General features: G+C 43.1%; 1 protein-coding gene across 1 annotated transcript in view; it reads right to left on the reverse strand.

Moving 5' to 3' along the window:
• Positions 1 to 24,434, reverse strand: part of Cenpf (centromere protein F) — a 44,589-nt gene extending 20,155 nt beyond the window's left edge. The window contains exons 1-10 of the mRNA XM_051148123.1: positions 24,306 to 24,434; positions 21,726 to 21,919; positions 20,437 to 20,633; positions 19,362 to 19,468; positions 18,712 to 18,803; positions 17,367 to 17,661; positions 16,128 to 16,330; positions 9,774 to 9,899; positions 8,373 to 8,501; positions 6,188 to 6,310 (exon numbers count right to left, since the gene is read on the reverse strand). Of these exons, the coding sequence (XP_051004080.1) occupies positions 6,188 to 6,310; positions 8,373 to 8,501; positions 9,774 to 9,899; positions 16,128 to 16,330; positions 17,367 to 17,661; positions 18,712 to 18,803; positions 19,362 to 19,468; positions 20,437 to 20,633; positions 21,726 to 21,887 (1,434 nt within the window). The 5' untranslated portion in view covers positions 21,888 to 21,919; positions 24,306 to 24,434. The remainder of the gene's footprint in view (positions 1 to 6,187; positions 6,311 to 8,372; positions 8,502 to 9,773; positions 9,900 to 16,127; positions 16,331 to 17,366; positions 17,662 to 18,711; positions 18,804 to 19,361; positions 19,469 to 20,436; positions 20,634 to 21,725; positions 21,920 to 24,305) is intronic.
• Between the last annotated feature and the right edge of the window lie 1,882 nt (positions 24,435 to 26,316).

A 26,316-nucleotide genomic window follows, 5' to 3' on the forward strand; every position in this document is an offset into this window, starting at 1 on the left:
GGCTATGTATACCTATATACTGGAACGTGTACTATGAAATTTGCATCTATAAATAAAACAGTGTCTGCCTGCAGTGGATTACCCTCCATGGCATAAGGTGTGTTCCTGCTCACTAGGTACACACCTAACAGAGCTAACTGCTAGAGAGACCCAGGGTGAACTGCATGATACAGAGGCTAGCACACAATTCAACTTGGATTTGGGGGGAGGGGGCGGTGCTTGACCAATCACAGGTTTTTTGGGTCCATGATTAGATATTCATCCACACAGGGATGTGTACAGCTAAGTAACACAGATACATACATAAAAGTCCACACAGGGATGTGTACAGCTAAGTAACACAGATACATACATAAAAGTGCAATTTCATTCTGCTATGTTGGGAAAGCTTAAATTAAACCACACAAAGGGCACACCAAATAGAAGCACTATTGTTCCTCCTTAACAACCTAAGATTGATACAACACATATTAAAAACACTACAGTTTTTAATTACTATAAGCTTTATTTATTAGTGTGTGCACGCATGCTCTGGAAGGCAGGGCATGCTATGGCACATATGTGGACAACAGAGAACAACTTGTGGTAGTCAGTTCTCGCAATCCACCGTGTGGGCTGCAGGGATCAAACTGAGGTCTTTGAGCTTGGTTCACTAATTTAAGTAGCTTTATTCACTGAGCCATCTTTTCAGCCCTTTTGTTTTGTTTTTGGATAGAGTCTCATTATGTAGGCCAGGCTGGCCCCACACTTGAGAATCTACCTGGTTTGCCTCCTGAGCACTGGGATTAAAGGCACCCCTTGAAATTTTTAATAATTTTTTATAGCTGAAAGGTACATCTTCTCACCTATATCACCACCTGAAAGAACTTAAGTATCTCATATCTTAGAGAATGAAGGAAATCCATAAGGCATTTTTTTTAAGTTATATTTCAAAAATACCTTTCTAAGAAAGTGGTAGGAAGATGCTTTTTGAATCTTAAAGAAACAATTAAGACCCATCCTCCAAAACTCCACTGCACTGTTAGAAAACAGATGGCCCTGGCGATGCTACGTTGGAAGGCTGCCTTCAATTATCAGTCTGGTTACTACCAGCAGATGGGTACCCATGTAACAAAGCCAAATTCAAGAAGAGGGAGAATCTGGCTACTAGGAAGTACTTGAAAACTTGCTGGCAGCTGCTGTGTTCATGTATATACATTCATTTCATCATTAAAATGAGACAGAGCCTGTTGTCAGTATTGCACTCTTGTCTCCTGTGTTCTGATCCTTTCTTGCTTGCACTAGGAAACTCACTGTGAAATTAAGATATCAATGAAGAGGCAAGAGCAGCTGCACTAGATCTCAAGACTGAAATGGTAGCCACACGCTAGCCAGTACTCAAGCTTCCAAGAAGAAAAATCATGAAAGTGAAACAATGTAACTGATTAAAATTAGCATTAACAAACAACAGAATGTAATCACTTGTTTGTTCTTCAGGCTAAGAATAATCACCCATCCAATGAGATCACAGATGTGAAAGATAGGAGACCACTTTAAGCACTTTGACAAGTGTAATGGGGCATTGCTATTAGTGTTTCTTCCCAAATCTAACAGTTGGAAGATCATCTGAGGTGAATCATGAATTGACTTACTATTTTTATATCTTACAAATTATTCTTACTCAAAAATAAATAACATAAAATCTGGGCCTTGAAAAGTCAGCTGGGAAGACAGTGTACCTCCCCAGGAAAGAAGGTTGGGGCAGGGGATCTTGGAGAAAGCAGGTATCACAAAGGGGAGGGGTTGTGTTATGCCTGCATGTCTGTTCGTCTCTATGTGTCTTAGTCCTTAACTGCAGACATTTAAGAAAATAGCAAGCTCAATGAAAAAATTAGGCTGTCTTTCTCCATTTTGGCATAAGCTTTGTAAATATTTGTTCCTAACGAAGGAATGTTCAACCAATCCTGGGATCCAGCAGGTTTATAATGCCACTGTTGCAACCAACCCAAGAATTTTAAGAGGCCAGAATTTAGAAAATGAACATCTGAAAATGGATGCACAGGCTGCCATCCATCAGCAATTAGTTCTCCATGAGGCTACAGCCACTTAAGTCTTGATTGGGTAGCTCATTAGCAACAATGAGCTAAGCATACAAGGATATATTCTCCTAGGCATCTCTTGTGTCCTCACATGATTTGCAAAATTGGGCACTACTCTAGAAAAACAACAATCTCTACCACAAGCCAGCACTACAGCTTAGCAGGCAATCCTACCCAGCGCAACTCGGTTTAGTAGCAGCGAGGGAAGCATCACTTCCTAGGGCCAGACAAAACAAACTGCAGTTAGCGTGTGCATTTCACGATCCCATCCATGAGCACAGCTTAATATGTCCCCTGCTGGGCGAAGGCTTTCTATGTGGGTATGGAAAGGATGCAAAAGATGTGCTTTCTCCCTTCCACTTCGTCATTCCTGCCCGCCAGAGCACATTCCTCAGAGGACCTAATACAGTGCAGATCCTGATGCCTAGCAAGGTCCCCAAGCAAGTGTTTCCTTATCCTGCGTGTCACTGATGGTATTGTACAGCCAAACCCCAGTGCGATGGATGCTGGAAACAGGTGAGCAGCTTATCTAGCCCCTCCCCCATCACTTTGATAATAAATGTTAACTTTACCTTTGATTGGCCATTAAATCACATTTTTAGTACTGATAATTTCTAATTGCATGCAAGAAGTATATTAGTTTACTAAACACAGTCAAAGAAAATTTCAACACAACTATCACATCATTTCGGCATTCAAAACCTATAAGCAAGTTGAACTTTGTTTTTACTTATAATTAGATACAGAAAGACACCAGATAATGAAACTAATTAAGTTTTTAAACATGAAAACTCTTAAATGCACTGTCTCCTGGCCATGACCCTTCAGAGCTGACGTGTAACCATACATAATTCTAACATCAAAGGCCATTAACATTGGTGAAACAAAAACAAGCACATCCTGGACTTCCATGATTTGTTTACTAGACACTTAACATGTTAAGCCCCAAGCCACACACTTTATATGCAACACTCGACTTAATCATGAATACAATCTTGCAAGAGAGGGATATTATTTACACCTGTGTGCAGACAAACAGATCACCCCAAGATAGCACTGCAGACAGCACGCGTCCAGAGTGTGCCCACTGGAGCCATCAGCACCGCAATCCCCAAGCTGCGTCAGCACTGTCACTGACAAGGCACTTCTCGGGTCCCGACTACAGCTCAAAGTACAAGAGCCAGGAAGCCCTTTCACTCCTACTGCTTTATCCCCAAAAGAAGCCTCTCAGGCAGACAGAAACAGAAATTAGGATGAACAGCAAACTCCTGTCTCTGGTGCTGTGCTGAGTGCTTCCCACACATGACTGTGTTCATTTGAACATGGTAATCATGAAGTGCAGAGCGCCTGGAATAGAGACAGCACCATGTTAAAGGTGTTTAGACTCTGAACCAGATGATAGCTCTACAAAATGTTTCCACAGGCAGCCAGTCAAGTCGCAGGAGAGCTCCTGGCTGAAGGAAAGCTCACAGAGGGAGAGCCTCATGCCAGTCTTCCCGCCTGTGGAAATGCTAGCACAAGCATCTGTTGGTTGGTCCCATTGGCCAAAAGGCAAACATTTGTTTTGCTGCAATAAACACACACTGAAAATGTTTGCAGATGAACCCATCACAGGATCTGACTGAATGTGTTCCACTTGGGGTGCAGGCGTTGAATGCCCCACCCCTCTCCAGCAGTGCTTCCCCCTTTGTTGCTGGCTGCTTTAATAACTTCCTCTTTGCTATGACAGGTGTTCTCATTTACAGAGAAATGCCACAGGGGCAAACACATTTAGACTTTATCACTTAGATAAGGAACTGTCATTATGGACAAAATTGTTTTTCTTTCATCGTTAGCGAGCTAAAAAGTGATGACACGACAATTAGATAGTGGGAAAACATTTTTTTTCCTGTAGTAGCTGAGAAGCCACCTCTACTGGTCGGCTCTTGTTCTTTAATGTGTGGCTCTATTCAGGTGTTCCTAAATGCTTCTTTTGTTGTTATTTTTTGTTTTTGTTTTTCGAGACAGGGTTTCTCTGTGTAACCCTGGCTGTCCTAGACTTGCTTTGTAGACCAGGCTGGCCTGGAACGCACAAAGATCTACCTGCCTCTGCCACCACGCCTGGCTACCTAAATGCTTCTTAATTAAGCCCTTTAAAACAAACTCCAGCCCACCAAGGAGTTCAGAAAAGCCAAACTGGCATGGGAATAAAACCCTCCAGATCACTCCTGCAGCTCTCATGCTGCTCTACAGTGCTGACCCACTGCCCGGCAGAACAGGAATCTTTATAAGCAACACTGACCAGGCTGCACACTGAACCCTAAGATCAATGTTCACTTCTAAAGAGTAATACCATTTATAATTACATGATTTTGTTTGTTTGTTTACTTTGGCAGTACCAGACACTAGACTAAGGTCATTTCTTTAAGTCTATGATTTCCAGTTTGTTTTTTGGTTTGTTTCTCAAGACAGTCTCTCTGTGTAGCCCTGGCTGCTCTGGACTCGCTTTGTAGACCAGGCTGGCCTCGAACTCAGACATCTGCCTGCCTCTGCCTCTGCCTCTCCAAGTGCTAGGATTATAGGTGTGCACCACTGTGCCCGGTTTTCATGTTTTTGTTTTTGTTTTGTTTTGTTTTTTACATTGTGTAACTCAAAATTAACCCCTCGAAATGTTTTCAGACCCCAGCATTGTAAAGACAAGGCAGGCTCCATACTAGCCTCAGACACATAATCAGAGTTTTATCTCAAAAAAAAAAAACAAAAACAAAAACAAAAGCAAAAAAACAAGTGCATGCCAGCATAGGCCTGTAATCCCAGCACCTGGGAGGAAGGAAAAGCCAGATCAGGAATTTAAGGCCTATCTTAGTTACTTAGTAAGCTTTAGGCTATCCTAGGCAACCTAGTGAGATTCTGCCAAACAAACAACAAATAAATAAGCAACGAATGAATAAAGAAGGTAGAGCTGTATTAAATAATAGCCCACATTAACAGTTTCATTAATTCCCTTTAAATTCTCAGCAAGTCTTTCCTTTGTTTCATAATTTCATCTCTCAAGTGGTCTAAAATAATCTATAGAATAGTGATGGTCAACCTTCCTAATGCTGCGACCCTTTCATATAGTTGCTCATGGTGTGGAAACCCCTAACCATAAATTTATTTTCATTGCTACTTCTTGTTTTCGTTTTGTTTTGTTTTGTTTTGTTTTTTGAGACAGAGTTTCTCTGTGTAGCTTTTGACTGCCCTGGACTCCCTTTGTAGAGCAGGCTGGCCTCGAACTCACAGCAATCCACCTGCCTCTGCCTCCCGAGCGCTGGGATTAAAGGTGTGTGCCACCAAGCCTGGCTCATTGCTACTTCTTAACTATAATTTTGCTATTGTTACAAATCACAATGTAAATACCTGATATGCAGGATATCTGATATGTGACCCCTGTGAAAGGGTCATTCAACCTCCAAAGAGGTCTCGACCCACAGACTGAGAACCACAGCTTTAAAACTTGATATACGGCTGGACAGACAGCTCAGAGGCTAAGAGCAGTGGTTGCTGCTCTTCCAGAGGACAGAGGCTCCCAACCAACTTTCACCGCAGTTCTAGATCAGACACCTCTCTTGTGGCTTCTGTAGACACCGAGCATACATGTGGTGCACAGACAATACATACATATAAAACAAAAATGTTAAAACTTGATTTTAATTCCTCAAGCTAAACACATGAGTAGTCATTTCAAAATAAAAACGGAGTAGTCATGTCAAAATAAGGACATATTCTACATATAGGAATACTTTTACATTATCTGGAAAAGAAAAATATGTATGGTAATAAACTACTAACAAATGATAGAGTCCCTTTTTGAACCAGGGAGATGACTTGGTGTGCAAAAGTACTTGTTGCTGAGCCTGCTATCTTGAGTTTGGTCCTGTGAACGCACAGACAGATGAAAGAACCAATGCCTATAAGTTGTACTCTGACCTCCATGAGCATGCTGTGACCCATACGTGCATGCACGCATGTGCGTACACACACACACACACACACACACACACACACACTTCCTCCAAGCAGACATTCTGGTTTTGCTGTCACACTTTGTCTTGTGTGGGGTCTGCTCCCTGACCCTCCCACTCACGTACCTCGCTGCTTCTCCTCAGCTCACTTTCTGCGCGCTGACTCTCCTGAAGAGCTTGCTCTGCTCTGCTGAACTTTTGCTCAATTTCTTCCAAACTTCTCTCCAACTGCTGCTTCACTGATGCGACCTACAAAAGAGGGGGAAAAAAAAAAAAAAAAAACCAAGTTCTGAATTCATGTTCTTTGCAAATAATCAACTGTTCTTAAATTTAAAAATCAGAAAAACAAAAAAGCTGAGACAAAAGAGAAAGAGAAAGACAGACTGGGGGAACGCGAGTCATTATCCTTGACTCCAGAAACTCCAAGAACATGAAAATTCTCACTGAACAGAGTGTTGTGGGATTTGCCTATAACCTATACACATCTTCCTGTATATTTTGCATTATCTCTATACTACCTATAGGTTCTATGTAAGCAGTTACTTTATTATTTAGGAAAAATAGCAAGAAAAAAAAGTCCATGTTTTCAGAATATCATAGGCCTAACTACACAGTAAACAAATGAGCTAGGGACACACCCAAATGTTCACACTACAGAAAGTAATTAAGCACTCCAAAGACAGAGTATCTGGATTGGGGATACATGCAGCAACCAAGAATGCCAAATGCAGTAGAGATGCATGTCTCCCGACCGTGAGCAAACAGTGACCCATGGAGCACTGCAATCAAGGCCTGAGGTTGCCCCCACTTAGCATACCCAGCCAAGAGACAGGAGCCATGTGGCAAAATGAATCAAGTAAGGGAAGGAAGGGCAGGAGATGAACTTCACAGGGGATCACGGAGGCCACCTGGGACTGCCACCCCAGAGAGAGCTGGCCTGGTAATGGGGCAGGAAGCAACTACATGGTTTTGAGCAGAAGAGGTATAGATCTGACTTATGTGGTGATAGCTTTGCTCTGGTTACTGACTGAAAACAGACTGTTAAGAAACAAGCACGGGGGCTGGAGAGATGGCTCAGAGGTTAAGAGCACTGGCTGGTCTTCCAGAGGTCTTGAGTTCAATTCCCAGCAACCACATGGTGGCTCACAAGGATCTATGCTGAGATCTGGTGCCCTCTTCTGGCAGGCAGGGACACATGCAGGCAGCACAGACAGGGGGGCCAGGAGGAGACAGGAGGCTGGCATGGCACTGAGGATGGTAACTGGGATCAGGAAGCTGCACTGGACATGATTAAAGCAGTTGTATTCAACATAATGTGTGAACACAGGCAGAAAAGTCAATTTTATTCTTAGCTAGGAGGAAGGGAACATGGGAAAGTTTCTGGGGTGGATGAGGATCCTGATAGGTAATAGTTACAAGACCACATGGTATAAAATTTGTAAGAGCCAGAGGCTAGAGATGACCAGGGTGAAATATGTCTTCTGGACATGACAGGACACTTGCAGACATGAACTTACAGCAACTATGGTTACATGCTCAAGACCTGCACATGATCAAGTTGTTCAACACTGTAGCATGGCCTGAGGAGGAAGAGCTAGGTATCTCCAACTCCTAACTGAGGAGCAAGAGACACCTGAAGGCTGCCGGGAGAGGAAAAGTCAGTTTTCTTTAAAGATAGGTCAGCCATGCTCCATTTGATGGCCCTATACCCATGAGTACATGACCAGTACAAACTGGACTCGGGGGCTATAAAACACAAAACAGAGGGTATGAAGTTGGGAGTGCAAATCTGAAAAAAAATTAAGAAGAGAAAGGAGGTGAATATGATCAAAACACATTGCATGCATTTTTTAATTTTTCAAAGAATAAAACATATTAAATTAAATTAAATTAAAAAATAAAATTTAGTATCATTCACACAGAAATATACAAGCACATTATAAAATACAAACATACACAAATATGTGCATCAGCAAAGGTAGATTCAGCAGTTTTGACAGACTAGGTTGAGATGTGAGATAGGACTACAGGTGACCTGAAAGCATTGTCCTGAGCACTGTGACAAATGTAACTCCTGCTTAGGGGGATACAAAGGGCTAAAGGAGGGGCTCATCTAGAGACTATGAGTGACATAGAATGACAAATGTTTAAGATAAATATATTTAACCTGAAAATATTACACTTCCAAAAAGTATGTACCAAACATCATATTTTTTTTCTGCTTTTAAGTATCAGTTAAAGTAACTCTAGACCAGCTGAGGTAGAGGCGGAGTACGTGTGCAGGCCTGTGAGCACTGAGTTCGGGCCCTACCTTCTCCAGTTCCAGCTGGAGGACACTGACTGAATGCTTGGCTTGCTGTGACTCCTGGCTAAGTCTGGCTTTCATCTGAGTGTACTCGTTGTCCAGGGCTTGGAAAGACCGATGTTGTCGGGACAGCTCCTGAAAAAGCAAACCACTAGGTTAACCAACCATTAACAAAGTGGATCCCAGGTGCTGGCGCCAATACACACCCTACTAGGCAGTATGATATGCAAAGTGTGAGAGACACCAGGGAGTCCTGCTGACCATCTACTGACTGCCACATATACACCACCCTGGACGCAGGTCTCGAAGGAAAGGTCTAAATCGCCAGTTAAGCACATGGAAGCCAGCCTATCGCCCTAGCCATCTCAGTTTTGAAGGATGGGGCAGGAGAGAATAGCCTGGCTGCAACCAACACAACTCAGCCCAGAGACACACTAAGAACCTAGACTTAGCAGCTAGGAGGACGACCCAGTGTACAGATGCTTGCCATCCAAGTATGCGCACCCGAGCATGAGCACCTGGAGCCCCAGAGAGCCAAGCAGATGTACAGCCACCTGCAATCTCAGCACTCAAGAGGCAGAGAAAGAGGATCCCCAGGGCCGGCTGCTTAACTACAGTAACAGACCAGCCATCTCTGGTTAAACTAAGAGATCTTGCCTCCAAAAACAAAATGGAGAACAACTGAAGAAGACAGCCTGCATTGATTCCAAGCCTCCTCACTAGTGCCCACGCATTGTATCTACACTCGAATGCCCATACAGAAATAGACCACATGCTTTAAAAAAAAAAAAAAAAACGGGTATAGGCGCTGGGCATGGTGACACACACAGACACACACACACACACACACACACACACACACACACACACACACTAATCCAGCACTTGGGCAGTGGAGCCTGAGCTAAATAAGCTCATGTTCAGAGAGAAAAAGGGGGCGCTTAACTAATCAGGCACATACCATGTACAATGGTCCCCATTTGAAGGGACAGGAAGTAAATACTACTAGTTGACTTGGCAACCAGGGACATCAACTAACATGTTGGATGGAAGCACCTCAACAACCCACCCTGGCACAACGCCCAGCAGCCCACCTGTGGTTCCCTGACCACCGCAGATACTTTATGAGGTTAGGGTTAACCAGCTCACAGCCTTAAGGAAGAAGCTATCCTCTCACTGTGGAGCAAAAGCTCAGAAATGCTCCTTTCCTACTCAGTATCAAATCTCACACCCATAAAGAAGAGCGTCCTTGAGAATCAGAAAGTGAGCAATGCAAAAAGTACAAAAGTGCAGACGTGAGAGAATGCAGTGGCCTGTGCTCACAAAGCATGCCTGCCCCATAATGTCCTCAGTTGTGGTCAACAGGTCTTCCTCATAAACAGTCCTCCGCGAACCCATGCACCTCACCTCTTGAAGCTCCTTTTCTTTCTCTTTGATTTTCTGTTCCAGAGACCGTTTGGTGCTCTCTGCATTCTGCCGCTGACAACTCAACTCCTCAGTCAAATGTTTCAGCTTTTGTTCCAAGGTAGTACACTGACAACAAGGCAAATTTTGTGTTTTAAGAAACTTTAGTCTATACCAGTGTGGTGATCCATACCTTGAAACCCAGCACTGGGGAGGCAGAGACAGGCAGATCTCTGAGTTCAAGGCCAGTATGGTCTACATAGTAAGTGCCAGGCCAGCCACGCCTACACACTGAGACCCTGTCTCAAAAAGCCAAATAAAATACAACAAAATAAAATAAAGATAATTTGTAGTCCTTAAAGTCTGTCTCATGCTTACCATGTTTGCTCTTTTTATTTCATGTTAAAAACCAGGTTTATGCTGGGCTGTGGTGGCTCACGCCTTTAATCCCAGCATTTGTGAGACAGAGGCAAGCAGATCGCTGTGAGTTCGAGTCCAGCCTGGTCTACACAGTGAGTCCAGGATAGCTAGGGCCACACAAAACAACAACAAAACAAAACAACAAACACAAAAAATTCAGATTTATATTCAGTATCCAAACCCTAAGGGCACTGACTCTACTAGCACCTATGAAATTCATATCAAGGAAATAGCAGCAAGGATGTTAAACATGAATATATTTCTAAAACACTTCACAACATCTGCTACGGGAAAGGGAGACCAACAACAGCTTTGCATGGCAAACAGGTCAAAAGGCAGACCAGGCCTGAGAGCTCAGGAGGTCACAGCACTTCCCCACAAGGCTGACAGATTGACTTCAATCCTCAGAACCCACGTGAAGACCTGGATGTGATGGTTTGCACCAGTACGCCCAGCATTCCCACGGCAAGATGGGGGAGGGAAACGTGCGAGGTGCCCAGAAACTCTTGTTCCAGCTGAGAACTTACTCCCAGGATTCCCACGGCAAGATGGGGGAGGGAAACGTGCGCGGTGCCCGGAAACTCTTGTTCCAGCTAGGCTGAGAACTTCCTCCCGCAAGCTGTCCTCTAACCTCCTTCACACAGAGCATCTGTACATAACCACAGCAGTGGTCCTGACCTAATCATTTAGGACTATACAATAATTAGGGTGAGCGCCTTACCCTCCTATGAAAGTTTCTTATAAGCATATTATAGACAGACAGACAGACAGATTTCCCATTCCCCCACCCCTCAAGTCAGGATCTCATTATGCAGCCCTTGCTGGCACAGAACTTGTAACATTGACCAAAGTGGCCTCAAACTCAGGGGTCTGCCAGCCTCTACCTTTCTGGTGCTGGGATTAAAGGAATGCACCACTGTGCCCAACCCATAATGATTTTTTGTGAGAAACTTTAAATATTAAACTGCTTGCTTCCATAATACTCTCATTATGTCATCACATTTCTAGAGGTTCACAGAATGCCAGAAAACCACAGCTGTTTTTAAATTATGTTCTTAGAAGCAATAGAAAAAAAAAAATATGCTGTTGCTTTCTTACATATCCAGTTACCTAATTTTAAAAATACAAATTGCATGAAAATTTAGGGTATTTTCCTAAAATTAAATTAAAACAAAATTGTTTTTCAAGTGGTGTGATTCCCTTTAGTTCAAATCCTTAAAATGGCTCACCCCCTAAAATACAATTGCTTAATAAAAAAGCTTTGTTGGGGTTGGCTCAGAGGTTAAGTACACTGGCTACTCTTCTGAGGACCTGGGTTTAATTCCCAGCATCCACATGGCAGTTCACAACTGTCCGTAACTGCAGTTTCAGGGAATCTGATACCCTCACAGACATACATCCAAGCAAAACACCAACGTACATGAAAAAAAGAAAGAAAGAAAAGAAAAGAAAAGAATTGGGGGAAAAAAGAAAAATGAAGCTTTGTATTAATGGGGAAGAGCTCTCCACTCTGAGAGGTGCCTCAATTTAGTAAACTTCTCCACTAATATTTTTCTCTGAAACTCTTCCAATACACACGTGTTTGAGTGTCTGTGCAAATGTGTATCAAGGTACACATGGGCAGGTACAAATGGAAACCCGAGGTCAGCATCAGTGTCCTCCTCAGCGGTTCTCCATCTTAGTTTTCGGGCAGAGTCTCTCAGTGATAGTGGAGGAGTTCAATTCTGCTACACTGCTAGCCAGCCAGCAGCAGGGCTCCATCTGTGTCTGCCCCCATCCCACCCCTGATCTAGGAAGACACACACACACACACACACACACAGCCATAAGCAGCTGGTGTTTGACTCTTGTGTGTGCATATGTGATGGGAGTCAGTCATGGGCTCCAGAGACTGAAGCCAGGCTGTCAGGTGTCTGCAGAACTACTTCACACACTGAGTGCATTCACAGATCCTACTTATGTGTGCAATATAAACAGGAGTGTTGGGGATAGATTAAACTAGTCCACAGGCCTGTGTGATAAGCACTTTATTGACTAAGCCATCTGTGCAGCCATCCAGAGTCTAACTTAACACTATTGTGAGTATTGTACTAGAAATCTCAGAATTCAGAAGAAAATACTACCAATACTTTGCTAGAAGACAAAATGTCAGTTATTAACTAAGGAAAGATGAACAGCATCAAACTGGTCAATGGTGACTAAATGATTCTGGAAATACCAGAACTTTAAGAAGATAAAAGTGAGCTGACACGGTGGCACACACCTGTAATTTCAGCATTCAAGAGACTGAAGCAGGAAAATCACCAGTTTGAGGCCAGGCTGAACTACACAGTGGAACACTTTTTCTCAACAAAAATCAATAAATGCTTTGTGTGGTGCATATATGTACTGTTATGCAGATGAATGCCTATAACTCTTACTGGGTGCTGGGAACCCACTCAAGTCCACAGCAAGCACTTTACTAACTGAACCATTTCCCCAGCCTCAGAAAATATTAAGTTCTTGAGCCAATAGATCAAATTCACCTTCTGCCTCCTCACTCATTAAGATACATTCGTTGTTACAATTACTGTCTTTAAGTTCTTTAATTCTCAAGGAATAGGACTACATGATTCTTAACAATAAATATAAGTTTAACAAAGAGTGACTGAGAACCTCCTGTGTCCTGCACTGTTCTAGGCTGTGGAAAGACAACTCAGTAAGAAAGAACGGCACTCTGATGGTTGACAATCTCACAAAAACAAGCACCTAAGTAAATGAGCGCTTGGCGCCCTCTACCGGCACTCCTTCAAAGCGCAATCCATTCCTAAGGGAGCTCAATCCTTTCCTTATAGACAGGGTAGATTAAAACCAATCCTTAAAGGTATTTATACTTCATTCAAAATATGTTGAATAGCGCTGTGGTACCAATGATGCACGATCCCTGTGTAAGTAGCTGGCCACTAGATGTCACGTGCGCTGCATAATCCTCTGGAGCACAGGCTCCCGAGCTCCTAATGTGTGACACCGTAATGCAGCTGCTCGCACTGTGCAGAGCCCCAAAGACGAAATTATTTTTGTTCTTTCTACCTAACTGTGACTTGGCTGCTGTCAGGAACTGTAGTGTAAACGTCTGCTGTGCGGGGTCTCTGATACACGAGCCCTGGGAAAGGGTCCTTTGACCCCGTAAGGGCTGCGACCCACTGCTCTAAAGCATACAGAGCTCAAGTTCTTGCAACTATGTAGTTTATGACCTGAGCATTCCCTTCCAGCCCCAAACGGTAGTTTGTAAATAGCTGAAAAAGACACATACTACAAACAAGCATTTAGTCACTGGAGAGCACAGGGCATATTAGCTCCATTTTACCTAATGATAAGCAATTCCAGTGACTCACAACATTATATAATGTTAGCAGAGCACTTAACAAAAGTCATATTAGGCACAAGAAGAAAATGGAACTGAATTTCCAGTTGGGTGCATCTGAAACTGAGTGGGGGTGGAAGTGGGGGGAAGACACCCAAAGGCACTGAAAGAAAAGGGACTCTTAAGAAGCTGGAGGAACAGGAATGAGATGGAAGCCAGAGGCAGGTTCTCGGCACCGTCCAAGTCAGCACACTACCAACAACCTGGTGGCGACCTCAGCAAATACGGGTAGAACAAAGATCCTCTCTCACCAACACTAAGTCCTGGCTAGACACACATTCAACTCAAAATTAGCTGAGTTCAATATGAACTCAATAATAATTTGTGATCATGGCAATTAGTATTATAAATTCACCAAAAAAAACTTTATAATAAGCCAAAACTTTTACAAAAATCACCTCAATTGTTACAAAACCTTATTACAACAGTATTATAAACACCACTTCAAGAAAGATAGACATATTCTTACTTATTCCACATAGCAACAAATACAAATTCTGAATATAACTTTGAAATAAACTATGAGTAGAAAGAAGGAAGCAGACTAATTAGCATTCAATACTCAAATATAAGCATAACACTAGGGAGAAAACAAAACAAAACGAGCAAACAGACCTCAGCCCAGAAATATCCTTCGGGAATGAAGAGGGAACAAAATATCAAGCCAGCCTGGTGGAGCACGCCTGTAACCCCAGCATTCAGGAGGCAGAGGCAGGTGGATCTCTGTGAATTAGAGGCCAGCCTGGTCTACAAAGAGAGTCCAACACAGCCAGAGCTGTTACACAGAGAAACCCAGTCTTGGGGGGGGGGGGGGGGGGGGGCGGGGAAGTAATACAACCAATATAGTTCTAAGTATGTTAAGAAAACATTTAAGACTATTCTAAATGGGGTAGGATAAAAACAAGAGAAGTAAATGTGTCATAATTTATTAAAGCTGGCAAAATAACATACCAATAGCCTATGAATCCTATAAAATGTTTTTTGTAATCCACTGAAAGGAAAGAAACACAGCAATAAAAAAACAGAAGCAGAAAGAAAAATGAAAATGGTAGGCTCAAGTCATGATAAATAGTTACATTAAATGTTAACAAGCTAAATTCACTAGACAGAATAGAACTAAAAAGCATGTCCTAACTGTTCAAAACATACTTCAAAGAGGACAATATAGGTAAAATGAAAAAAGAAAGAAAGATGCCAGGCACAGTGGCACACACCTGTAATCCCAGCACTTGAAGAGGCAGAGGCAGGCAGCTCTCTGGGAGTTCGAGGCCATCCTGGTTTACAAAGTGAGTCCAGGACAGCCAAGGCTACATAGAGAAACCCTGTCTCAAAAAAACCAAAAAATAAAAAAATAAAAATCTGAAAACCAATGTAATCTTCCACATTAATAAGCTAGTATAACTAAGTGTGAACCGTCAATTATCTTAAAACAAATTTGTTTTGTTTTGTTTTTAGAGGCAGGGTATCTCTCTATATACAGGCGTGGCTGTCCTGGAACTCAAACTCACAGAGATCCTCCTGCCTCTGCTTCCCAAGTGCTGAGATAACAGGCGTGCACCACCACTGCTCAGCTTAAAACAAAATTTTAGTTAGGGAAGAAAAAGGAACCTGGCTCTGAAACTAACAATTTTCATCCATAAACTCAGAAATATTATTTATTACAGGAAAATAATTCCTTAGGAACACTTCAGACATGGTTTTTCAGGGTTCTCTGTAATCCTAACACCCAGAAGACAGAACTATAAGCCTAGAATATAAATAATGACACTAAAAAGAACCATAAGGAAGATGCCAGAAAAGAGTAGATGACACAAAAACACACAGACTGGAGGGAAAATGAGAATCCCAAATAGAAAGATAAGATAAGCCAAACGCTGGGCCCAACGATTGGGTTCAGAAAGCACCAAATCCATTATGGTTGGTTGGTTGGTTGGTTGGTTGGTTGGTTGGTTTGGTTGGTTGGTTGGTTGGTTGGTTTAACCTTACTTATAGGTCATAGCACTATTTTCTGATAGTTTTTGCTGCTCTACAAATCTAGAGTAATAGTTTTTGCTGCTCTACAAATCTACAATCTAGAACAATGCTGAACATACAGCAGGCACTCAATAAATAACTTAGTGAATGAGAACTAGTGACAGGAAAAAACAGAGGACCAGAGGTAGGTTTGGGCTGAAAGAGCAAGCCCTCAAGTAATGAGCTCACTCAAAGCCTTAAGAAGTTCTGAGGGACAGAGAAGAGGGTATGAAGAGAGGGAGGGAGGGTGGGATGTGCTACAACCAGGATGTAAAGTAAACAAAAGAAGCCTACAGCAGCATGCATCTACTGAGTCCCAGGGACAGGTCACCTGAACCCACCCTGTGTCCTGAGACTCTTGTACAACTTCATTACCCCTCCTGCTGCAGGAGGGCTCACTGTTCAGTATGACTTGCTCAAGGTCACTCAGCTGGAAAGGCACAGACAAGACAGGTCCCACTATCTACCCACGCACACACAGCTGTGCTTTCAAAGGCCTTACTAACGATCACTTCAAGTACCTTGATTGCTGCCTGGTCATACTGTGCTGTGGTTCTCACTAGTTCATCCCTGGTTTTGCTCAACTGTTTCTCCTTTTCAATTAATTCCACTTTCGTTTTCTCCAGTTGTACTTGTAACTCTTGGAATCTATTCGCTTGGTCTTTCATTTCCTTTTCTTGCTCTTGCAGGCGAAGTTCTAACTCATTCATCTTGCTTCTTAGGTCTTAAAACACAAAAGAAAACCACATTCCAATTTATATTCATACATAAAGACATATATATATATATATTTACAAAATATTGACAACTTATTCATTTTACCTACTCTAAAATCTTTAATGATGTAATTCTAATTTACATTAAATACTGAAACTGCCTTAACTGGATTTAACTTCAACAGGCAGCATCTCCATTGATATGTAGATTTAAATGCCCTATAGAAAGCAGAGAAATATGTTTCCTTATGTCTTCACAGAAGAACACAGGGAGGAAATGCTTTGCAAGGAGCACCTTATGGTGGTGTAGTGCTTACCATGTAAAGGTACTACTGAACTTAATACTCTGGACGCTAACGTTTGCTTTATGCCCATATCAATGCAAAGCCGTGCTAGGCAGTGAAATGCTCACTTTACTATAGTGCCTAAGAGCTTTGCCGCCACAGAAGATCAAGACAGTGTAAACCTCCTCTACTGCCAAAACCAACAATGATCTCGCTCCCTTTTCCTGAACACACAGTACTGATTCCAATGAACACTGGCAGTGCAACAGTTCTCACCAGCAAACACTGATGGTTCTCAATATATCACAACCCTGGAAATGATCACAGCCCATGGAGTAGATTCCAAAGCCCCACCTGGTCTGCTTGGCTGTCCCTTCAGTGTGGTGCAGCAGCCAAGGTTACAGGTTTGCTCCCATATGGACAGCCTGGCATGCAGGGCCGAGGGCTCTGCAGACACATGCCACGCCTCTGGCCAAGGCTGGTCAGACCACAGGCTCACCCTAAGAGCCAGGTGAGAAGCAGGAGCAGTGCAAAGGTACCCACCTTCCCACTCTGCTTTGAGGATGTAAGTCAAAGCCTTTCGACCACGTAAAGGCTCCCAGAACCAGGTTTTCATTACAAACATAAGTTCATTTCACACGATCATGTCTTTTGTCTTACAGAAATGGTTCTGGGATGTGACAAAACACAGAATGCTCACCTCAGATTCAAATTACCTCGGAAAACCCTTATTCCAACTTAATTCACGTCAGAAAGCTACCTTGATTCTGGGCTTTAGCCTGGTGCAGAAGCTGAGCACCCTGAGCACCGTCACAGAGGCCGCTGCCACCGCAATCTCCTCTCCCTGCCCACAGACTTGATCTGTTAGGAGTCACCACTTCTTCCCCCAAAGGGTGAGCAGCAGAGACATCTCTCCTAAGTGGGGTTCTCAGAGAACTGGATGAAAGACGATTTGGGGTCTTTTCCTGTTGCCAAGAAAATACTGATGAGGAAGCCTGATGTCTTGCAATATCCCGGTGATTCATGGTGGCTTGGGGAACAGCCATGTTCACTTTCTGTAAAAGAAAAAACTCTTTAGAAGCCCTTCAGAAATTTCAATTTTTTAAAATGTATTTACCTTTTCCCCCAATGTTAGGGATCAAACCCAGGGCCCTGCGCATGCTCTACAAGCACATGACTGTGGACCTACATCTCCAAACCAGGACATTTCAATATTCAGGGCTGCTTCTATTCAGACAGAGCATGGAGCCACAACCCATGACGACGGTGTTTGTGAAGCATACCATAATGAACGCTAAGCAGGCAGAGGGCGCCATACATCCCAAGGCCCAACAGCCAGAGCAAGAACTACCACCCGAGTGCCACCAACTCTCAAGGGCTAGCCTTGGCACTACTTACCATCATTCACTTCCACTTTAAACGACAAAAGTGGCTTTCCTTTGCTTGTCTTTTACCTCCTCATATGCCTTTATACTAAATATCAACCTGCAGAACTGTCACTAATCTCTTACTTCATACCCAGGGATCGCCCCCAAAGCCTCATGTGGGTGCTTATAGTCGGCACTTGCATGTAGCCTGTGCTCTGGAAGTACTTTCTGCCTTCTTTCTGATGAACGTCAAGACATGGAGACAGATGTCATGATAATTCTATAGCAGCTGCTCTTCTGGCTATTGAGAGGTTCAACGATTACAGAAACCCATTCCTTTAATACCATAATAGTCGGGACAGAACTGGTCCCAAATGATGAAGCACATGTCCAGACTTCTCCTGAGTTTAATTCTGGCTCTTTGTGTGATCCGTGAGTGAGCACATGATTGTGTGTGATGCAGCACCTATTTGCAGGTCAAAGGACAACTTTTGGGAGTCAGTTTCCTCCTTCCCCCTTGGGGTTCCATGGGCCAAATCCAGGTTTACAACAAGTGCTTTCACCTGCTGAGCCATCTTGTTGGCCCCTATTTTTAAAACAAACAAAAATAATCACCACCAATTAGCCCTGAAGTTTTCCTCAGGGTAAGAGGCCTATGTAAGGCAGATCACTCCTTTTATGCTACAGCAAAGGGTTTCTGTAAATACATCTTTGTCTGAAGGACCATCATGAATTTACCTTAGCATGCAAGGTTTTAATCTCTGCCTCTAGTCTTTTCCGTTCCTCAACTTCTTTATTATATTTCTCTTTTAGATTTTCATACATGGAACCTAAACACAAGACAATCAAATACAGATTTTATGTCAACTAAAGGAACTAAAAGATCAGCAAAGACATTATGCTAAGTCCTGAATAACTATCTTAATATTTAATAGAACACTGTGGGGCAACACATCAAATTATTGATCAATTTACTCAAATATAAAAATAGAGGTGTCTCCCATATTCAGAAACTTTCTTTTAAAACACACTGAAAGAAGCCGGGCGTGGTGGCGCACGCCTTTAATCCCAGCACTCGGGAGGCAGAGGCAGGTGGATCACTTTGAGTTCAAGGCCAGCCTGCTCTACAAAATGAGTACAAGACAGCCAAGGCTACACAGTGAAACCCTGTTTCGAAAAACAAAACACACTGAAGAAAGGTAAAATGTAAGGAGTTAATGCTTACCTCTAATGACTCAACACAATTCAACAAACATACCAGCAACATGCAATTGGGAATAACATTTTAAACACCAAATTAAAAGCTAAATCTAAATTTGGACTAATTCACCACTCATGAAGAATTTAAAACTCAGAGCTGTTTCTATCTTTACGGATATAATACTGACTTGGTGTGAGAGAAGCTGTAGAAAGTGTTTGTGGTGCACTGCATGGATTCAGAGAGACGTCTGCAGACTGCGCAGCTTGTTGGCTTCTTTCAAATTCAGATTTATACCTGTTAAAAAGAACCCAAGAGACCAACAGAGCAGGTTAGGACAAAGGCTACAGAATACCAATGCATACAATTCCAGAGAACAAAGGACCATGTGAAACAGCCTCGAGGAACCATTTTATCCAACAGACACTTAGTGAGAAAGAATTTTCAAACCTGATATAAAACGTAGTTCCAAAAAAAAAAAAAAGGTAGTTCCCTGTCTTCAAAATAATATAAAAACCTATTATAAGCACTATAGCAGCAAAGAAGTGGAGGGCTGGAGATACAGCCCAAGCAAATTTTACATTCCATCTAAAATGTATATTTTAGCCAAAGAAAGATACAGAAAGAACCCAGAACTTCAGAAACACAAGTTAAGTGACATTCTTGAAACAGGTTCTAATCACGAAAATGGAAACATTACGTATGCTCATCACTGCACAAGAAGAGACTTGGGGTAGACAGGATGGATCAGTAGGAAAAGGCATCTGCAACCAACCCAGACAACACAAGTTTGATCCCTGGGACCCATAAGGTGGAAGGAAAGAAATTACTACCAAAAGTTGTCCAATGGCCTCCACATGTATGCATGAACACACAATAAAATAAAAAATCTAGCCTTGCCATATAGGTATTGCATGACATTTTAAAGAGACAGACAAATTAATTTAACATAACACAGCTAGAAAAGATTATGGCTAGAAATGCTACCCATCCACTTTAGGAGCTCTATTGCTCCATCGCGACAGAAACTCTAGGCAAGCAAGAACTGATCTCTGGCAGCTTTGGCTTCCCTGAGAACCTGGCGAAAGCAAGGGGCAACAAGCCGTGCCCTCTAGTGCTGGTCTTTCTGCAGGTGTTGCATTGGGACCCTTAGGCCTAGAATTGTTGTGTGAACCTAGCTACAAATTAACATTTCTCAGCCTTTGGCCAAGCCTCTCAGCCGGGGGTCTGAGGCACAGAAGTCCACACAAATGACACTCAGTTACCGCTTAAGTTCCTGTTCCAGTTTTTCTATTTGTTTTTTGCATGAGCTCAGTTGACTTTCTTGAAAATTCACTTGCGACTCCTTAGCTTGAAGTTCATGAGAAAGCTTCTGCTTTGTTTTCTCCAGATTTTCACATATTTCCACCAATCTCTGATTTTCCCTTTTCAGGTCTGCACCTTCTGTCTTTCCATCTTCAACCTAAGAGATTGTTGACAAGAAAATAGTTTTGTTGTGCACTTTCCAAGTATTATACAAAAGCTAACGCTTAACATTAACTTTCTGTGATACTGTAGTAATAAACCCAAACCTGGGGTAGGGGAGGTGATGCTTCATGAACACAGATTTTTTCCTGAGACAGAGTTTCTCTGTGTAGCTCACTCTGTAGACCAGGCTGGCCTCAAACTTACAGAGATCCGTCTGCCTCTGCCTCCTGAGTGCTGGGATTAAAGGCGTGCGCCACCATACCCAGCTGAACACAGAAATTGTTAAATGACCGAACTCTTTCACGTATAAATAGAAAAATTCTATAAAGTCGCATATTATATTATCTTTTAACATCCTTTCAAATTTTTGAAAATAAAAGGCTGGAGAGATGGCTCAGTGAATAAGAGCAACTTGCTGCTCTTTCAGAGGACTCAGCACCCACGCCACATGGCTCGCACTTGTCTGAACCCCAGTCCTGTGGGATCTGACGCTCTTTTCTGAGCCCTCAGGCACTACACGCATGTGGTGCACATACAATCAGCAAACCCAACACATAAACATTAATGTGCTTTCTTAAAAAATTTTAAAATAAGCCTTTTCTTTGAACAATTCATTTAAGTTTCACTAAGGAAGCCAGTTATTTAAGAAATCAAAAAATCCTTCCATAAGCAAAAATATGTTAGAATTCATAACTGCACTACCACATAGTTGGCTAACAGGGTTTTGTTTGGGTTTTTAAAGCATTATGTTTTAATACCCCTGAGAACACTAAAGTTTTTTTAAAGTTGACTGTCTGACAGCAATCTTCATTTAAACTGTAAAATACCATAACCCTTTCTCAATCCAGATCTGAGACCAGACACTTAGCCTACTGCACAAAGCAAAAAAGCCATTTCCCAAACATGAGTTAAAATGAAACTAAGCCCTAAGTATCCAGAGGTAGGCAGTGATAAAGCCACAGATGAATCAGATCCGAGGCAGCCTAAAGTGTCTGAAGAAGGAGAGAAGGCGTCACCTGGGCATGCAAGACCCCCTTTCCACAGGAAGGCTTGATAAAGATGAGGCCATGCAAAGGGAGGCTGATACCTTCTGTTTCTGCTTCTGCAGTGCAGCTTCCAGAGAGTCCAACTGAAACTGCCTCTGCTGCTTTTCTTTCTTCAGTTTGTCCAGCTGTCCCTCAAGCTCTTGAATTTTCTGAAGAGCTCTTGTAGGGAGACCTTCCTTCCATTCCTCCAATGCCCAGCTCATCCTGTTTTATTTGTAAAGCATTTAGAAGTAATCTGAAAAAATAAAGTTAATAAAGGAAACTCAAAAATTATATAATGTTCTTATTTGGTTTCCTCTTCATTTATTCTTATTGTTCAGTTTAAAGCTATAAAATAACACTTGTTTTATATAAAATAGAAAAATTTTAAAAATGTTTTGCTGTAAGGTTTCCAGGTGAAATAGATTCTACCTATATGAAAGAAAAGCATGGCATTATTTACAGATGTTCCTTTCCTTCCTCACATCGTTATGATTTATACTTTATCCCAGTGGCTCTCAGCCTTCCTAATACTGTGAGCTTGTAACACAGTTCCTCATGTTGTGGTGACCCCAACCATACATTTCACCACTATTGCACAACTGGAAATTCTGCAACTGTTATGACTCTTAATGTAAATCTCTGATACACAGGACATCTGACAAGTGACCCTGTCAAGGCCGAGACTCGCTGCTCTACGTCCTCAGGGAAGCCTTGTCTGTGATTCCTACACAGACCATAGTTCCCGGTCAGCTTCTCACTACATACTCAGCTCTTTCCAAGCTGTGTTAGTTGTTAAGTTAATGTCTCAGGCAAGAGTGGGTGCCAGGTTACTACCAGGACCATTCCAAAGGTGAGAAAGGTAGAAGAGAAGAAGAAGAAGAAGAGAAGAAGAGAGAAGAAGGAGAAGAAGAAGAAGGAGAGAGAGAAAGAAGGGAGAAGGAGAGGAGAGAGAAGGAGAAGGAAGAGAAGGAGAGAGGAGAAGGAAAGGAGAAGGGAAGGAGAAGGAGAAGAAGGAGAAGGAGAAGAAGAAGAAGAAGAAGAAGAAGAGAAGAAGAAGAAGAAGAAGAAGAAGAAGAAAAAGAAGAAGAAGAAGAAAGGGATTCAAAAGACATTTACACCCTACCATGGCCACTTAAATAAAACAAGACCTTGGGCAAATCATTCAACTGTTCTTTGTGTCTTGGCTTCCTTGTTTATAAAATGAGAATACTGTTGGCAACTTCCTCACGCATCAGAATGGCATCTCCTGGTACATTTTCTGTACGTGTTAACTATCATGTCAGTTCCCCAAAATCACTCTTCAGCTTACGACACAAAGGAAATGTGCATCACCTCTTTCTGAGCCACATCTGTGTATGTATATTAAGACAGTCTCTAACTGTAAACATCTTTAAAAAGTACTTTGAAAAGTTAAAAAGGGTTCTTGGCATGTTAGACATCAGGCCTTGAAAACAGTTTTTGCTGCCAGCTTCATTATCCCCCCCACCCCGCCCCATCTCGTTTCTCAGAAGACATCTGTAACTCCACACCCAATTTCCTAAAATAAAAAAATGCTGAAAGAAATCAAAGGTCTCCCCAGCACTCGGGAGGCAGAGGCAGGCGGATCGCTGTGAGTTCGAGGCCAGCCTGGTCTACAAAGCGAGTCTAGGACAGCCAGGGCTACACAGAGAAACCCTGTCTCGAAAAACCGAGAAAAAAAAAAAAAAGAAAGAAAGAAATCAAAGGTCTCTTAACTACCAAAGGACAATTTACCCTGCTCTAAGGGATGGCAATCCTGTAGCTTGTTCATTCAAGAGTGAGAGTACACTAGACCCAAAATCACACACTAAAATGTCTTACCAATTCAGCCAGGCACCTAAATCATTACATCAAGATGCTTATACCCATATCTGCCTTTCACCCCAGCACTTAGGAGGCAAGAGGCAGGTAGATCTCTAAGTTTGAGACCAGCCTGGCCTACAGAGTAAGTTCCAGAACAGCTAGAGCTACACAGAGAAGAAGCCCTATCTCAAAGGGGTGTCTGCAGGGGAAGGGGGGGGGGGGGGGGGGAGCCACAGTCAACAAGACAAAAAGAAAAGAAACCAGCAAGTTGCGTTTCTAATTCAAACCCTACCAACAGCTACATGCATTTATTTGTAGCCACACACTTAGATACATTTTCTGCCTCTCCTAACGCTTACCACACCGACCGCCTAACTGCCGTAGGTGTTCACAAAGTAAGGAATCAGCTGTCAGCCACCTAAATCGGGTTAATGGAGCAAAAGTAGTAAAATCAGTAAATAGGAAAAGTAAGATTCAAAGGGCAGGGTCTGGGAGGAAGACGAATGATGAGGCAAAACCTCTGGGGTGAAGGTTCTAAAGGGACTTCCACCGAAAAGTCTTTGTGTTTTAAATACGCAGAGGGCTCGCTTCAAGGGCCAGGCGCCCTCGTCAGGCCCCCAGAAGGTTCTGGCAGGTATCTGCGGTTGTCGTTTCTCAGAATGCCCTGTCTGCCTCCCAGTGCTAATTACTTCTGGCTGCTGAGCACACAGCACGGCCTGGCACCCAGGCGACCCTAAGCCAGGAGAAAAAGAAACTTCTAGAAAACATGAGAGCCCCCCCCCCAAAGTGGGACGCCGCGGCTGGGGGACGCAGCTCACCTGCAACCTCACGGAACCCTGCCCCAGGATCCGACAGCCGGAGTTGCTCACCGCGGAACTCCTCGCCAGCGAGCCTCACCTCACCGCTCCGACCAGCGGGGTTCAAACTGCCCGCGGCCGCCGCCCCCCGCTTCCTCTCCTTCACTTCCGGTCCCGCCCAGCTAGCCTCCACGCCCATTGGCCACTGCGGGACGCTTCCAACCAATCCGCTCCCGCTCGCTTGGTGACCCGCCTCTGATTGGCTCTTTTGGACGGCTGTTTAAAAACAAGCCGTGGCAGCCGCGGAGCCTGCGCAGATGCTCTGGCGTTGCCTAGAGACGAGCGCCGCAGGCTTCGAGGGACGGGCAGCCGGTTTGAACTGGGTTTTTTTCTAAGAGTGGCTGGGCGGATTGAAGAGGGTGAACGTCTGTGCTTCGGACTGACTGCTCACGCGGTCATTGTAGCACTGGAATAAGGATTTAGCTCTGAAGGGATTATTACTATAAAAGTTGGCTGAGAAGTTGAGCCAGGCAGCGCGCACCTGTCACAGCAGCTCTGAGGATGGCGTTTGAAGGACAGCGTGTGCTACCGAGCGCTTTCCAGGACAGCCTAGGGAATATGGAATCCTTGTCTTCAAATTAATTAATTAATTAAATTAAAATAAATAACCGAGACACAATATAACAGAAATAATGTTAAGTTGAATCTAGACGTGCATACAAAAATTTCACTTCACTGCTGACCCCTCTCAGTCATCTAGTCATATTTTCAAAATCTGAATATGAGATTTGAGGGAAACGCTTTTGATCAGATTCGAATAGTCTCAAGACTCGTCAAAACTGAGTGTACTCCAACCTTTTTATGAAGCCCAGGTTTGTGAGTGTAACATGGATGTGCGCGTGCGCACACGCGCGTGCTTCTTTCCCTATTAAAATGAGCATCAACTATACATAGTATGTTTTGTTATAACATTTTTATACACAGATATGTATGCCCCGTCTTCCCTTAAACCCAAAATCATTCCTCTTTCCAGCTAGACTCACCATGTGTGTATGTGTGTGTTTGAATAGCGTTAGGGATGCTTACGGGAGCATAGGGAAACAGGCTAGAGTTTGTTTACTAGAGCAATGCACCTTCCTAGTAGCTACACACCACTGGAATTTTTTTTTTTTTCTTTTCCCTCATCAACATCTATCTGTTGAGTCCTCAGGGACAGGTGAGAACCGTAAGTTCTTCCCTCACAAATAAGCTTCTAAAGGCAGGAACAAACTGGGAATTGTGAGGTTGAGGTTGCTCCAATAAATTTCAAACTGTCCCTGCCCCTTTCACCTTTCACTAGACTATTCCTGCAGCTTAATCTGACTCTACTTCCCCTTTTACTGAAGTCATACTGGTCCTTCAATTCAAATGCAGCTTTCTTCATAAAACCGCTGTGCTGTGTGAAGGAACCTCAATTGAGAAAATGCCTCCAGAAGAGCCTGCTGTGGGGTATTTTCCCAATGAGTGATTGATGGGGGAGGGCTCAGCCCACTGTGGGTGGCGCCATCCCTAGGCTGGTGGTCACAGTTTCTGCAAGAAAGCAAGCTAACCAAGCCATGAAAAGCAAGGCAGTAAGCAGCAACCCTTCGTGACCTCTTGCATCAGCAATAGTAACCCTATCTAAGACCACCACACAAGTCCCAATCACACTTAAGTTGTTTTCTAGCTCTTTCTTAGAACTTGTTTTAAAACTTTGCTTTTAGGATTTTTGCCATGTCTTAGATTTTGGTTCCCCCAGATCAGACTCAGAAGTTCCTGTAGAATAAAATCCAATTTATCTTTGCCATCCCGGTTAAAATGTCCTAGCGCCTTTTCACATGGTAGTTTGTAAGCCAGATCATCTTTGGGGATATCCTGTAGTCTTGGGGAAGGGCCGGTCCTCCACCTTCCTTGAATCCTCAAGTGAAAGAAAGCAGCAAGAAAGAAGAAACTTTCTGGGCAGTTGCTGCCATCGGACTAGGGGCTGAGAAGTGTCTGTGCACTGATGCCATCC

Source organism: Acomys russatus, chromosome 6 (genome assembly GCF_903995435.1).
Source record: "Acomys russatus chromosome 6, mAcoRus1.1, whole genome shotgun sequence".
NCBI classification, from domain to species: Eukaryota; Metazoa; Chordata; class Mammalia; order Rodentia; family Muridae; genus Acomys; species Acomys russatus.